The 16074-nt window shown below is 42.3% G+C and overlaps 2 protein-coding genes across 2 annotated transcripts; one reads left to right on the top strand and one right to left on the bottom strand.

The window, feature by feature from the left end:
- Positions 1 to 28: 28 nt before the first annotated feature.
- On the bottom strand, positions 29 to 3836 carry smim7 (small integral membrane protein 7). Its single transcript, XM_021569453.3, has 5 exons — positions 3282 to 3836; positions 2869 to 2910; positions 1950 to 2005; positions 966 to 1056; positions 29 to 596 (listed from the first exon to the last, which is right to left on the bottom strand). Exons 1-5 carry the CDS (start codon positions 3305 to 3307, stop codon positions 581 to 583), a joined length of 231 nt encoding a protein of 76 aa, XP_021425128.1. The 5' UTR covers positions 3308 to 3836; the 3' UTR covers positions 29 to 580.
- Positions 3837 to 4604: 768 nt separating this feature from the next.
- LOC110494221 (trimeric intracellular cation channel type A) lies at positions 4605 to 14498 on the top strand. Its single transcript, XM_021569135.3, has 6 exons — positions 4605 to 4827; positions 7508 to 7664; positions 7897 to 8081; positions 8250 to 8337; positions 8752 to 8869; positions 13655 to 14498. The coding sequence occupies exons 1-6, from the start codon at positions 4704 to 4706 to the stop codon at positions 13865 to 13867; spliced, it is 885 nt and encodes a 294-aa protein (XP_021424810.1). The 5' UTR covers positions 4605 to 4703; the 3' UTR covers positions 13868 to 14498.
- The last annotated feature ends 1576 nt before the right edge of the window (positions 14499 to 16074 follow it).

Below are 16074 nucleotides of genomic sequence, written 5' to 3'. Positions count from 1 at the left end.
GGAAAAAAGGTATGCTGAAAACACCAGGTGCATTTCAGAGTAAAGGTTTATTATACAGAAATAGGTTATAGATGTGACAAAAGTACACAACGATGAATTGAAGTCTGACTGCTGGTAACATCAGAAGGCCTATGTAAGAAACACATCAAACATGTCTAAAATGGTTGGAGATTTACATATTTTCTCATTGTATTCACAAGTTTTAGAAGAAAATGAGGACTATAACAGGTCAGCAACCCAAATAAGATAGTAAAAGCCTGAAAGGAACAGAAAATTATGAAGAGAACAGCCAAGAGTCAAATGTTTCGTATATTCACAGTTGAATAAACATGGAGGTCCAAATATAACATGTACAAATGTGTTTTAACTAACTTATACATGTAGTAGTAAGTGTTATTGTGCAGAATAATCTGCTTACTGAAAATTACAGGCAAGACATTGAGATATATTAATACAAGGTAAATGCACAGAATGGTCACAGGATCTGACACAAGAGCAACCCATCAAAGTATCAACTCGAAAAAGATTTAATATTTGTTTAATTTTTCAGCAGGGGTCCCCAATCCAACAAGGAAGTTGATCATGATCCAAACAATCTGTAAGTGTAATAGATATGGGCAATAAATACATTATAGTCAATAAGGAGTATACCTTTTGAGGCACAGAAGCACCTCAGTGTGAACATTACTATTATAAACTGAGTGGTTTGAGCCCTGAATGCAGATTGGCTGAAAACTGTGGTATATCAGACCATATACCACAGGTATGACAAAACATTATTTTTACTCTTGTAATTACATTGGTAACCAGTTTATAATAGCAATAAGGCACCTCAGGGGATTGTGGCATATGGCCAATTGTGCGTAAGAAGAACACTTAGCCGTGGTATATTGGCCATATACACCACACCCCCTCGGGCCTTATTGCTTAAGTAGATTAGCCTCTATAAGATGGCAGATACTTACAGAATCATGCAAAACATCATGAAGATGTTCCATAAGGCAATGAAGATCCGGAAGTAACGTAGACTCAGGAGGAACTCCCTGATGTTGTCACCTAAAACAAATACGCCATGACATAATTTCAGCCCTTCGTTGTGTTTTATTGGTCCATCTAGCCTGTTTATAGATGCTAACTACCTTTATTGCCTATTAATGATAGTATCTTAGTATCTTCTGGCTGGGGGAGTTTTGTTAAGAGTCCCGACGCTTGCTCTAAACGTTAAACACACATCGCTTGCAGTACGGTTTTGGAAAGGAACTTACCTTTCATATCAGCAAGAAATAATTTTCCCCAAAAAAGGTAAATTATCACACACACCTTTAAAAGGGTTAGAGTTCCCACATGGCCATATTCCCATTTTACATCGCTTGTTAAAGGAAAACAGACAGAAGAGAGTCGACTACCTGTGCTAATTAGCTCTTTGCGTCGCCGAACACCTGTGTGTAAACGGAAGACTGACACCACAAACATGTTGTCACTGAAAAATACTGTTGGATGCAACTGTTAAATCAGTGTACAGCAAGTATATTTTGCGTTTTGATTTGATGTGATATGAAAGTAGAGCGTTTTATGTTTCTAGAACCGTACAGCAATTGAGAATCAATTCACATTTAGATGGAGTATGTGGATGTTTTGGTTGCCAGAGACAATTCGCCTCAAAGAGAACATGTAAACTCCTAGAACTATAAGGATTAAGGTTAGGCTCCTTTAGTCCAATATTGGGCTTCTGTCCATCATGCAATGCAGCATACCAATCATGCTTCAGTCTGACTCAAAGGCAGAGGGGAAGGTATACAAACAATGCAGAAACATCAGCCATAGCTGCCTGCAGCCTAATGTTATCTCTCTCAATGCAGACCACTTAAGTGTCCGTACTTTTTCATGGATAGTTACCCTGTGAAGTTCTCACGGGTGAGGTTTTTAATACACTGTCATGTATTACACACCTGTAGTTGGTCCACGAGGTTCATCTCCAAATCCTCCATGTGTCTCCTTTCTCTTTCTGTAATAGAGGACAGTGTTGTTTGTCTTGTATTGATGAGCTAGTAAAAATACGTGGTTGAGCAATATTGTCTGTTACCAGTGTATCAGTTGTTATAATACTTTGAATTTCACCAGGTTCATATATTAATGTAGCATGTTGATTTGTTATTACGCATTCCTGCATCCTGGGGAATTAGGAGAGCGCATACTTATGTTTTGCCCTGTGTGCTCGTGCTCAAATAACTGATGCACTAGGAGAGGTAGGTATGCTTTTTCTGTCATTTTCAGAAAAAAAGTTAGATTAAGCACAAAGTCAGTGTTTTGTTCATGAATAATGATGTATAGTTTACTCATAAGTGGATGGTATTGTCAAGATGTAATTGTACTTTTTAGGATGATATTAACATTCTGAATTTAACATGTGGTTACTAGCTAGCTAAGGTATTGTATGTGTGAACGATGGCAAGGTCCCAGTCCTTTGTATTGTCCGTCTGTTGTACAGAGAGGCGACGATTGGCAGAACGTATTTGTGCTCTACAAATGTTTTGTCTTCTTTTGGATGCAGTTAGATAAAACCACATATGTCAAATGTATATTGTGTTGATACATTACAAGGAGAGGCTGTATTCACTTTTCTATTTTAAAATAATTTTGATGCACTAGGAGAGCGAGAGAGGCGACGATTGGCAGGACCTAAGTATGCTCTACAAATGTTTTGCATTTTATTTTGGATGCAGGATAGAGAACTCTGATACAATAAAACAAACTGATCTCTGAAGTCAACGTCTTTAGTCTCAATCAATCACACACAGCGCAGAGCTACAGTACCGGTTACACATGCACAACGTCTTCAGGGTAAGACTCAAATTGTATCATACTCACAGTTTGAAGTTTAACACAGCACCAGCATTCATGAGTAAGGTCCTAAAAAGGAGGACACAGACAATTAGAAATGATCACTTCTAATGAAGCACATGCCATGCCACAGAACTCCAACTTTGTCACGAAGCAAGTCTAAACTGGGCTACTGTAGCTAGCTAACATTAGTGAGCTGGCAAAGAAAATAACTAACTAGGCTTGCTCAGCCACACAGGCGTAGCTGGTAGTAGTTAGCTTTCTTTTACGCCTGCTAAGCGTTAGCTTGCTAAGAACAACAATCAAACTACACACTGGCTGGTTGAAACAAAATACCACTATTGCTTAATATCACATGACCTATTTTTTTAAATAGCATTCATATTTTCATTAAGTCGTTGATTTGTTTCAATAACACAATTTAAAAAGGAGAACATTACCCGAATATCAAGAGATCCCCGATCATTTTGTCCACATCAGAGGCGCTATAACTTCCGTAAACGTCATCAAAATAGTGTCAAAAGGCTGAAGGGAAATCCTGGGTTATGTTCAGTAGAGAAAACGTTTTGAAGAGAAAGCCACATTAGAAATATGATCAATCACGTTGGGCAGGGGTGTCAAACTCATTCCATGGAGGGCCTAGGTTTTTTTTCTTCTTTCATTTAAGACCTAGACCAGGTGAGGGGAGTTCTTTACTAATTAGTAGACCTTAATTCATCAATCAAGTACAAGGGAGGAGCGAATACCCGCAGACACTCGGCCCTTCGTAGAATGAGTTTGACACATGTGACGTAGAGGGGAATGAATGGAAACAATCAAGCACCACCCTCATCCAATAAACTTGAGGAGTCTTCGAGGAATTAAATTACGTTTTAGGTTTTCAGTTAAATAGACCCTACGTTTCTCATCATTAGGCCAGTTAAAATACCGAGGTTCCATGAATATAATACATTTATTATATTCAATTTTAGCGTATGTATTGCAAAAAAGAAATGGGAGATAATATCTAGATGCTTTTTATAGTGGAGATCAAGTTTATACATTTCCAGGGTTGACGAGACAGTGGATTGCGTAGTGAGATGGAACAGAGTGAATCAACATTTTGACGTCATAGATTTAGCCCAGCGGTAACTTGTGAAATAGTCACCGGCTGGAATGTGGTTTTAACCAATCAGCATTCAGAATTAGACCCACCGGTTGTATAATTTAGCCTGTGTATTGCAAATTGCTTTATTGTTGGCCACCAGATCCAGTCAGTGGAATTGTATTTCTAAAGAAAGACACATATTAATCTGTCACAGTTTCTATTAGCATATCCATACGATTCAGTACCGATTTTTCACATCAGGGTCCAATGCCAATTAAATTAGGCTACCCACGATTTAGGCCTATATAAAAACGTGTACTAGTAAAATAAACCGCATAGTGTCATGCGCATCGTCTGTCCTTTTACTCGTCTCTCTCTTTGTCTTTGTGTTATTTGCAGAGCACTACAGTACATCGTCAATATCTTTCTTAGGCCAGCTGACCTTCAAAGATTTGATTCAATAATTTATAGCGATGCATATCTGATTAAAAAATTCGGGATTCGAAAAGAAAAGCCTATCTGTCATTTTTCAACAGCAGCGACGAGTTTGGGAAGTCCTTTAAATGGAGTTATATAAAACCTGTTGGCTTAGAAAAAACGCCCGGCTGAGAACAAATTATAAGGCTGTGCAGATGAGGTATATTAATAGGTTGGCTTGAGTGTCAGTTTTTACTCGTGAAGACGAGGGGCTTAGTGTCGGGTCGCGGGACAACTGACATTCTCGTTACGCAGTGATCATATAAAATACATGCGGTAGGGTTATACATTTTAAATCATGGACGTGTTGGGAGTCCTCAATTTGGGCGATGTTGCCCAAACTTTCTCAAAAATTGGAATGTTTCCAGTTTTTGATCTTGCTTATTACATCGTGTCCATACTCTACCTCAAGTATGAACCAGGTAAGTTTTTTTTATCCCTATAAATGCACGTTCAAAAATTCAACAATGATTGTGAGGTTGAGAGTAGCTTATAATTATGTAGGCTATAGAATATAACACAGGTCAACGTTGAAATAGATGGCTATATTGACTAGGTTATAACCAATATGAGTTGTCAACCTCTGGAAAGTATAACACCTATAAATGCATGCACCTATACAAGCAATACTTTGGCAACTGATAGCCATACTATGGAAGCCATAATACACTTTTGCTAAATTAATTAACCCATTATTTGTCTCATAGATAACATTTGCAGCAGCAGCTTGGCATATACCTTGAGGGAAGAATAAAGAAACCACAACAGGAGTTAGATTAACCCAGTTTTCTTTAATACCTCACATTTCCCAATATTTAACCCTGTAAACAGACAGGGTCTATTGTATGAAATCTGATAGAGACTCGTTGCATACCAAAGCTTTGGCCCCTATGCAATAAATAGAATGTCCTTAAATAGAATTTCAGTGGGCTACACACTACATAAATTATCCTCTGCTTTAGAGCAGGCTTGTTCATAGACCTTTAGTAATGGTGCATGTTTGTAAGACCTCATTGACATTGTATTAGTCAGAAGTGAAACCCACAATACTCAATAATATTTTCAGTCGAGCCTCTTAGAAACAAAGAATATGGGCAAAAGCACTTATGTTGTCCTCGAAAGGAATATGTTTCATGAAATCCCAGCACTAATCCACCCTTCTGGATCTCCCTTGTTCACACACAGAATGGTAAACTGAATGAGGAATTGCACATGTTAGTTGATAAATGACTTTGAAATATTTTATTATTTACTTATTGACACCGTTTTGTCTTAAGTAAATTATAGTGGCCTATAAAAACTTGTGTAAAAATACTCTGATTCCCTACTTTGACTCTTTGGACAAACATTAGCCAAATTATGGGTTAGTTAATCTCCAGTAATGGTCTGAAAAAAAACGAATGAGTTCCTAGATCTAGACCTATGTAAACCAATCTCTGAGAGACATGTTGGAAGTGGTTCCCTGGTTCTCACTATATGGTGAAACCCATGAATGAGTTTGGGGGCTGGGGATGTTAAGGGTCAAAGTTAATGTCAAGCCTACCAGTTGCTTTGCGAGGCAGGAAAATAAATAGAGCAATGTGTATTTTTAGGCCACATTTCTAGGGATCAGTTTTCTGTCAAACAGCAGGCTAATAGCTCCTCCACCCAGAATCACATTTGTTCTTTTAGATCTTCACAGTTCTGACTCACATATCCTGATTTACTCCACAATGTTGCAACAATCCATAAATGTTTCATTTCATCTTTGGCCTTTTTAAGTTACTTTTTGGTTTGTTTGATTGTAGTGCAAGTTGATTCCTCTTTCCTCATGACCAGTAACACTCATAAGTAAAGTTAATGAATAAGTGAGTAATGGATGAGTTAAAGGATCAGAGACCTTCTCTGCAACTTTGTCCTTGAGTAAGTCACTCAATGTTGGGAGTTGGTAGACATGTGATATGGGGATGAGAGCTAAGGAATAACCAACCAAAAGATAATAGTACACACACCGTAACACTTTATAATAACTTTGATTTACATTGACATTTTTGTCATTTAGCAGACGCCGTTATCCAGAGCTACTTACAGTTAGTGCATTCATCTTAAGATAGCTAGGTGGGACAACCACATATCTCTGTCATAGTTAGTACATTTTCCCTCAATTAAGTAGCTATCAGCGAGTGTCCTGTGTAGCTCAGTTGGTAGAGCATTGTGCTTACAGTGCCAGGGTTGTGGGTTTAATTCCCACAGGGGACCAGTACAAAAAAAGTAGGAAAATGTATGTACTCACTACTGTAAATGACAAAAAAAAGAAAAACATGCTGTGGGATTATTTAAGATACTCTTTGAAGAGGTATGTTTTCAGAAGATGGGCAGGGACTCTTCTGTCCTAGCTTCAGGGGGAAGCTGGTTCCACCATTGATGTGCCAGGACAGAGAATAGCTTTAACTGGGCTCAGCAGTGGGCCTTTCATCCAAGCTGAGATATCTGCCAGGCACGCAGAGATGCGTGTCGCCACCTGGGTGTGAGAAGAAAATAGTTGAATGTCATCCGCATAGCAATGATAGGAGTGGCCATGTGAGGCTATGACTTGGTGTATAGAGGAGAGGGCCTACAACTGAGCCCTGGGGGACACTAGTATTGAGAGTTCGTGGTGCAGACACTGATCCTCCTCACGCCACCTGGTAGGAGCGGCCTGCCAGGTAGGCTGCAATCCAAGAGTGTGGAGAGCCTGAGACGCCCAGCCCTAAGAGGGTGGAGAGGAGGATCTGATGCTTCATAGTGTCGAAAGCATCGGATAGATCTAGAAGGAGGAGAACAGAGGAGAGAGTGTCAGCTTTGGTGGTGCGGATAAGCCATAAAACAGTCATGAATAAGCATTAAGGAACAATTGATAAACTATGAATAAATGTGTGCTTCTTTACTAACATTTAGAAACATTTGTAAGCATTATCAGCATTACAAATCATGAGTATTTATTACATTTCAAATCATTTATGAAGCGTTTATAAACATTTATAGTGATTTATAATGGATTATTTATGAAAGTTACTATGAGTGTTCCCGTTATATAATCTGGCTTCATGTGAATAAAATATCTAAATTGTTATTCTTCTGCAGGGTCAGTGGAGGTCGCTCGCAAGAGCCCTGTGGCCTCTTGGCTTTGTGCCATGCTCTATTGCTTTGCGAGCTACATCTTAGCAGACGTTTTGCTCGGAGGTTGCCCCCTGGACTATTTTCAATACAACAGCCACATCCTCCTAGCCTCCATTATTTGGTAAGATCTTTAAATTGTTAATGTTCTAATCTTCATCATTGGTTTAGTTTTTGCTTGAGAAACTGCAAAAACGATGTCTGTATATGCCTAGGATTGTTGAAATAGGTCAAATTCAATTCGATATAAAATATTTTGAAATTATTTTTAAAATGTTATTGTTAAGTAACCAAACCACCACCTCAACATTAAAGATGTACTCTTTTGTTTCTTGTTCACTAAAATGTAACAACAGGTACCTCATATTTTTTTGCCCACTGAACCTGTTCTACAAATGTGTGGCTTTCCTGCCTGTAAAGCTTGTGCTGGTAGCCTTAAAGGAGGTTGTCCGTGCTCGTAAAATTGCAGCCGGCGTGCACCATGCCCATCATGCCTACCATAACGGCTTCCTCATCATGGTCATCATCGGCTACGTCAAAGGTTGGTGTCTCACTGCCCTTCCCCCCATTGCTACAGCTGCGACCTGTAGGCCTTTCCTTGTGTGTGTTCATTTTGCAGAGGGAGGAAGGCAAAACAAAGATAAGACCAGTGAAGCGAGATACAGACCTTTGTCCTAATTATTTGTACCTTCTATTTATATCCTCTCAGGGTCAGGAGTAGCTCTCATTTCCAATTTTGAGCAACTGCTTCGTGGTGTGTGGAGCCCCGACACCAATGAAATCCTCAACATGTCATTGTGAGTTGGTTTCCCTTACAGCTCTGTGGTTTATGTCAGCCGCCGATATGTGTTGCCGCCTCCTCTCATGAGAGATTTATTTTAGATGTCTGGTTGTTAGTAACCTAAGCTGTTTCAGGGCGGCTCAGGTTATTCCAGCTCTAGTTTTTTAAGAACTTTTTTTTCTATTACAGCAATTAACCTGATATTGATATTTCCATCTATTACTCCTGAAGGTATCAGGTATTTCAACAACTTGATTTGAAGGCATTCAAATGCATTGACTGACTCTCTAGGTATCTATAAAATATCAAACACTTGTAATTTGGGCCGAACTATCCCTCTTAAAGCTGACCAATGGATAATAATGGATAGTTTTTTTAATCAAGAGAAGTTGTGACTTTGCTTTATTTTCATAAAATGTTCCCTCTCCAGCCCTACTAAAGCCAGTCTGTATGGAGCCATTCTGTTTACACTTCAGGAGGCACACTTACTTCCCGTGTCCAAGAGCACCCTCATCTGTCTTTTCACTCTGTTCATGGCTACTACCAAGGTAGGTCCTGAAGTCCATACTAGTGAGTGAACATCATACTTTTACTCAGGGATTGGGGCAAATATGCTTAAATTGTGCAAATGAAATAACAATAATGTTTCTGGAAAATAATTGTCATTTTCCAGTTCATGGATTCATTAGCTGCCAAGAAAAGGAAACACCAACATAAAGTGTCTTAATAGGTCTTTGGGCCACCAAGCCAGAACAGTTTCACTGTACCTTTGCATAGATTGGTTAACTGACGACGTCACGAAAATTATGTGTGTGCTTCCATGGGGCAGAAGTCAGCACGTTGTGTTGTTGTGATTCTGGATAGCCAGACTGATAGCAACAATGACAATAAACTATTATGTGGGGAATCATAAGTGGCTCGTTTCAACTCCTTTGATCTTGTTCTTGATTTTTGTATAGCATTTTTATTTCACCTTTATTTAACTAGGCAAATCAGTTAAGAACAAATTCTTATTTACATTGGCGGCCTACCCCAGCCAAACCCAGACGACGCCGGGCCAATGGGGTGCCGCCCTATTGGATGCCCAATAACGGCCAGTTGTGATACAGCCCCTTGATACCATGTCTTATTTTGAGGTGTTTTGACAGAGCTAACCAACCAACCAACAACTGTAACAATGTATTTAAGAGACAACAAGTATTCATTGTGGAAACGGAGTTATGTTTTCAATAAACATTGGAGGCAAAATATATATTTTACTTAACTAGGCAAGTCAGTTAAGAACAAGTTCTTACTTACAATGACGGCCTACCCCGGACGACGCTGGGCCAATTGTGCGCCGCCCTATGGGACTCCCAATCACAGCCGGATGTGATACAGCCTGGATTCGAACCAGGGACTGTACACTGAGCCTCTTACACTGAGATGCAGTGCCTTAGACCGCTGCGCCACTCGGGAGCCCCAATATGTTACTCTCGGGGTGAAAACCTGAGGTAAGGCTGACCGAGACCCCCAGACATCCTTGAACGCCCTCCAGACCCTCAACGTGAACTGGAGACCCCGATCAGACACTATTTCCTCAGGCACCCCGTAGTGCCGGAAGACGTGAATAAACAGGGCCTCCGCAGTCTGTAGGGCCGTAGGGAGTCCGGGCAAAGGGAGGAGACGACAGGACTTAGAAAACTATCCACAACGACCAGGATCGTGGTGTTACCCTGTGAAGGTGGAAGATCGGTTATGAAATCCACCGACAGGTGCGACCACGGCAATTGTGGAACGGGTAAGGGTTGTAGCTTACCTCTGGGCAGGTACCTAGGAGCCTTACACTGGGCGCACACCGAGCAGGAGGAAACATAAACCCTCACATCCTTAGCCAAAGTGGGCCATCAGTACTTCCCACTTAGACAGTGCACCGTCCGGCCGATCCTAGGATGACCAGAGGAGGGTGACGTGTGGGCCCAATAGATCAGCCGGTCGAGGACACCAGACGGAACGTAGAGGTGCCCAGCTAGACACTGAGGGGGAGCAGGCTCTGCACGTGACGACCAGCTCCATGTCCGCGTCCAGATCCCACACTACCGGCGCCACCAAGCAAGAGGCGGGGAGTATGGGAGTGGGATTCATGGGCCGCTCCTCTGTGTCATACACAATGCGTCTGCCTTAACATTCTGAGAGCCTGGTCTGTAAGAAAGGGTAAACACAAAACAGGTGAAAAACATGGCCCACCTTGCCTGGCGAGGGTTCAGTCTCCTCGTCGCCTGGATGTACTCCAGATTGCAGTGGTCAGTCCAGATGAGAAAAGGGTGTTTAGCCCCCTCAAGCCAATGTCTCCACGCCTTCAAGACCTTGACGACAGCCAACAACTCCAGGTCCCCCACGTCATAGTTTCGCTCCGCCGGGCTAAGCCTCCTCGAGAAGAAGGCACAAGGGCGGAGCTTCGGTGGCGTACCCGAGCACTGAGAGAGCACAGCTCCTATCCCAGCCTCGGACGCGTCCACCTCCACTATGAACGGCAAAGAGGGATCCGGATGGGCCAACACAGGAACCGAGGTAAACAGAGCTCTCAGGTGACTGAAAGCCCTGTCCGCCTCAGCTGTCCACTGCAAGCGCACCGGACCCCCCTTCAGCAGTGAAGTAATGGGAGCCGCTACCTGACCAAAACCCCAGATAAACCTCCGGTAGTAGTTGGAAAACCCTAAGAATCACTGCACCTCCTTTATCGTGGTGGGAGTCAGCCAATTACGCACGACTGCAATGAGGTCACTCTCCATCTCCACCCCTGATGTGGAAATGCGATACCCTAGGAAGGAGACGGACTGTTGGAAGAACAGGCATTTCTCAGCCTTGATGTACAGGTCATGCTCCAACAGGCGACCAAGCACTCTGCGCACTAGGGACACATGCTCGGCGCGTGTAGCGGAGTATATCAAAATGTCATCAATATACACCACTACACCCTGCCTGTGCAAGTCCCTGAAAATCTTGTCTACAAAAGCTTGGAAGACTGATGGCTCATTCATCAACCCGTACGGCATGGCGAGGTACTCATAGTGCCCAGAGGTGGTGCTGAAAGCCGTCTTCCACTCGTCTCCCTCTCAGATACGCACAAGGTTGTAAGCGCTCCTGAGATCTAGTTTGGTGAAGAAGCGTGCCCCGTGCATTGACTCTATCACTGTGGCTATGAGCGGTAGTGGTTAACTATACCTCACAGTGATCTGATTTAAACCCCGGTAGTCAATACACGGACGCAGACCTCCCTCCTTCTTAACAAAAAAGAAAGGAGGCGGGTGAAGTGGAGGACCGAATGTACCCCTGACGCAGGGATTCAGTGACATATGTTTCCATAGCCTCTGTCTCCACCTGTGAGAGGGGATACATGTGACTCCTGGGAAGTGCAGCGTCTACCAGGAGATCTATCGCACAATCGCCCCGTCGATGAGGTGGTAATTGTGTCGCCTTCTTTTTAGAGAAGGCGAGAGCCAAATCGGCATTTTCAGGGGGAATGCGCACGGTGGAGACCTGGTCTGGATTCTCCACCTTAGGTGCACCAACGGAAACCCCTAAACACCGACCTGAGTGCTCTTGCGACCACCCCGTGAGAGCCCTCTGCGGCCAAGAAAGAGTGGGACAAGCTAACCAGGGTAGGCCCAGCACCACGGGAAACGCAGGAGAGTCAATAAGGAAGAGACTAATTCTCTCTGCATCACCATGCCCAAAGGAGCGGTAACCTCCCTAATCAACCCTGACCCTAATGGTCGACTATCTAAGGCTCCCGACAGACATCCTCACATAGACTGCAGCGGTGATGATCGATCAGGGCCCTGTTGTTCCATCCCGCGCCGGCAGCCAGGGTCCTAAACTCCAGGGCGAAATCCTGGGCGCTCCTCGTTGGGCGCCTGGGCGCTCCTCCTGCCTCAGAGGATAGAGGCACTCACCCGCTGCTCTACCCTCAGGTGGGTGGTCGAAGACTGCCCGGAAATGGAGGGTGAACTCCTCAAACTGGTCCAACGCCGCATCTCCACACGGCGTTAGCCCACTCCAGGGCTTTCCCGGTGAGGCACGAGACAAGGGCGGACACCCTCTCACGGTCCGATGGAGCTGGGTGGACCGTGGCCAGATAGAGGTTTAATTGAAGGAGGAACCCCTGGCAGTTGGCAGCACTCCCTTCGTACTCCTGTGGCAAGGAGAGACAGATCCCACTGGGTTCAGGCGGGAAAGGGGCGCTCAGGGGAGACCCCGGTTGTGCTGGTGGAGGCGCTGGAAGAACTCCCTGTCTCTCCCAGCGGTCCATTGTCTGGACAACGCTGTCCATGGTGGCACCAAGATGGTAAATTATTACTGCATGCTCCTGGAAGCGCTCTTCCACCTGTACCACCTGGCCGGGGTACATTCTCCTGCTGACTCCATAGAAGGGTAACAGAGACCAGTTGGTTGTTGTAATTGGTGCGTGTTGGTGGCAGGGAAGTCAGGCGCAGGAGAACGAACTTGGTATAAACGGAGTCGTTTAATAAAAGTTAACAAAACTCCAAAAACCAAAATATATAAAATAATCAAAGTAATCGCGCAAAAAACATAATAATCGCGCACCAACACATAACTTGCACAAACATACAATCAAACAATCACCAACAAGAACATGAGGGGAAACAGAGGGTTAAATACACAACATGTAATTGATGGGATTGGAACCAGGTGTGATGGAAGACAAGACAAAACCAATGGAAAATGAAAAATGGATCAGTGATGGCTAGAAGATCAGTGCCAGAGGGGCCGACTTCAGCGGAAGTCGTGACATTTGTACCAGAGACTAGTTGGTTGTACCAGAGACCAGTTGGTTGTACCAGAGACCAGTTGGTTGTACCAGAGACAAGTTGGTTTGTTCCAGAGACCAGTTGGTTGTACCAAAGACCAGTTGGTTGCACATTTTAGAGTGGTCTATTATTGTCCCTAGCACAAGGTGCACCTGTGTAATGATCATGCTGTTTAATCACCTTCTTGATATGCTACACCTGTCAGTATTATCTTGGCAAATGAGAACAAACAAACAAATAAACAAATGTGTGCACAAACTTTGAGAGAAATAAGCTTTTTGTGCATATGGAGAATTTCTGGTATCTTTTATTTCAGCTCATGAAACATGAGACCAACACTTTACATGTTGCGTTTATATTTTTGTTCAGTATACTTACCTCTGACATCCTATTATTTACTATTAGTATTAGCAAATAAACACAATTGATAGTAATCATAAACTATGGTTATTTGGTTGTCTCAACAAGAAATTACGCAAACTAAGCAAATATTTTCACACTGATGATTTGTAATTTTCTTAGGTGATCTTGACCGCCCGCCACTCTCACGGCTCTCCCTTCATCCTCATCGAGTCTTGGGTGTGCCACTTGCTCTTTGGCTCCCCTCTTGGAGGTGGTGAGGAGGAGCACCACGCCACCCTTGCCCCAGCCCCTGTCGCCCCCGTCTCACCAGTCAAAACCAAGGAGGAGCTCGGCGAAGGCACCCGCAAAAGGAAGTCCAAGAAAGCCGAGTAGAACACAAACTACTACACCAGTGAAGGGGGGAAAAAGGTCCCCCATCAATTAACTGCATCTGATTTCCTCTCATAGTCCCGCCTTCTATTTAGACATGATGGAGTCTCCCATTCCTTGCTGTGGAAAGGGGCAGTTTGATGTTTACCAAATGAGCAAATGAGTAAATCTATTGAAGCAAATGGTGCTTTCTATGACATATTACACAGTATGGGGATTCTGTAAATAGCTCACCGAAGTCAAGTCAAACACTTAAATCTTCCTTCCAGCCAGTACATACAGTATAAACATATTTATTTCCGTATTTATTTTTCATCTGTGAATATCTCTAACTGTGTGCAACAGCACAAGGTGAACTGCAAGTTACTTGATTGTTTTAGGATGGCCTTTATTACAAGTACTTCTTGCCGTAAGCTATCAATGGGTTTTTGGTTTAAACCCTGTCAGACCTATTTCAGTAATGTAAAGAAATTGGATCAAAAGCACAATCTGACCCTAGATCAGACAACAGAATGAATCAGACAATACAACAGAATATGAAGTAAGTAATATAATGTGAAGAATACATGACTGCTTTTTACAAAGTAAACAAGTGAAATGCATGTCCTTTATAAATAAAGGCAAGTGAAAATTCTTACGTGGTGACACTTTGATTTATTTGTTTAGTAAATGACATTGTTATATGTTGTTAACGGTTACCATATAAACAGAAAGTATGAGGTGGAAAGCTATGCATTCATACAGAATTGTGCAACATAGTAAGGAATTATTTTATAAAATGTTGTTTTTATATTGAAACGTAAAATAAATCAATAAGGGCAAATTGCCACTGTACCCATATACAACACATTAAATAAAACAAGTGACCACACAAAAAACACAACAGAAATTCAGGTATTTAAGGAGAAAGTTGCATGTCTCTATATACTTTTCCATGAAGAAATGTAACTTATTCAAAAGTGAGCAGTGTCATTACAAAAGTATCTTCAAAGGTTGTCATACTGAACTCAAAATGGTGTTGTAACCTTAAGCTATGTCTGTGTTTGTTTGCACTTGTCTCACTTCCTGTCCTTTGTATTATGGCTAATGAACCATCACTGATAAACTTTACAGAAGGTCACAACCCCTGACCCCTGACACTTACATACCTCACAACAGCAGAAGAGATCACTGACCAAGAACAAGCATTCCCTTTATTTTCCCTCTTCATAGAAATTCTAGCTTCTTTTGTATGCACCTCAGTCCCATCTCACATACAGAAAACAATGCTCTTTTTCAAGTGAAACCAAAATTCAGCACAGAGAGCGGAGGACACCTTGAAAGATTCATTGTACTCTCAGTTTCGTCAGCCTGGCTAAAAGTTTAAATGCACAACAAGAGAAAAGTATTAACGTTTTTCCAGAGTTGGACTTGGATCATCAAAGGCGACTTCTAAGGGAACAAGTCATGCATCTCCTTGTTTCCTGCCAAACTTGAGTCCATGTCCAAAAATCCCAAAGAAACATCAACATCTTTGGAAAGAGATGCCTTGAAGCCAACCCCATGCCTTCCCTTTTTCTTTACCCTCTGACTGATAACTGTTTGTAGAGAGAGGCAAAGACACAGTCAAATGTAGTGTAGTTTTGTTTCCCTTCTGAGATCACTATTGAAGCATTCAAGCTAGTAGTGAAGACAGAAATCAGGGCTTCTTGATTTGTTTTTCCAGCGAGGGCCCAGGAGGAAGCTTCTCTATTGTAGAGGGTTTAGGAGGGAGCTAGGATAAATGTACTGGATGTCATGAAAGCCAGTCAAGGTGCATGCATCAGAAAGCCTCAGGGGTGCCTGCACTGGAATGCAACCAACATCTGTTGGTTCCATCACTGGCAAACAAAACATATAACACAAATCCATGCTTCCCATGCAATCAGTTGTAAATCATGGTTCAAACAAATACTGGAGTTGATCTGGGTCCCCATTTTATTTTGACAAAAGTTGTGATGTCCAAGAGGTGTACCCAATAGACAACCTGATCAGAAAAAATACTAATCATTCAAATTCATTATAACCTAATAGAGGATTGAAGACTTAAGACATGGTTAGTTTCAGTTTGTGCTGCTTATTGGTTTCTCTCTTAATGCTTTATTTGATAAGCTGATAACTTAGCTGCTAAACTGACTAGGCTTACTAGCAGGCAAAACGTGATGTGATGACATCATTATGATGGTCAGGTT

The sequence above is a fragment of the Oncorhynchus mykiss genome, chromosome 1 (assembly GCF_057628025.1).
Source record: "Oncorhynchus mykiss isolate SJ-2025 chromosome 1, ASM5762802v1, whole genome shotgun sequence".
NCBI classification, from domain to species: domain Eukaryota; kingdom Metazoa; phylum Chordata; class Actinopteri; order Salmoniformes; family Salmonidae; genus Oncorhynchus; species Oncorhynchus mykiss.
Note: the sequence above shows the minus strand (reverse complement) of the source record. Positions and strands in the feature narration are given on the sequence as shown.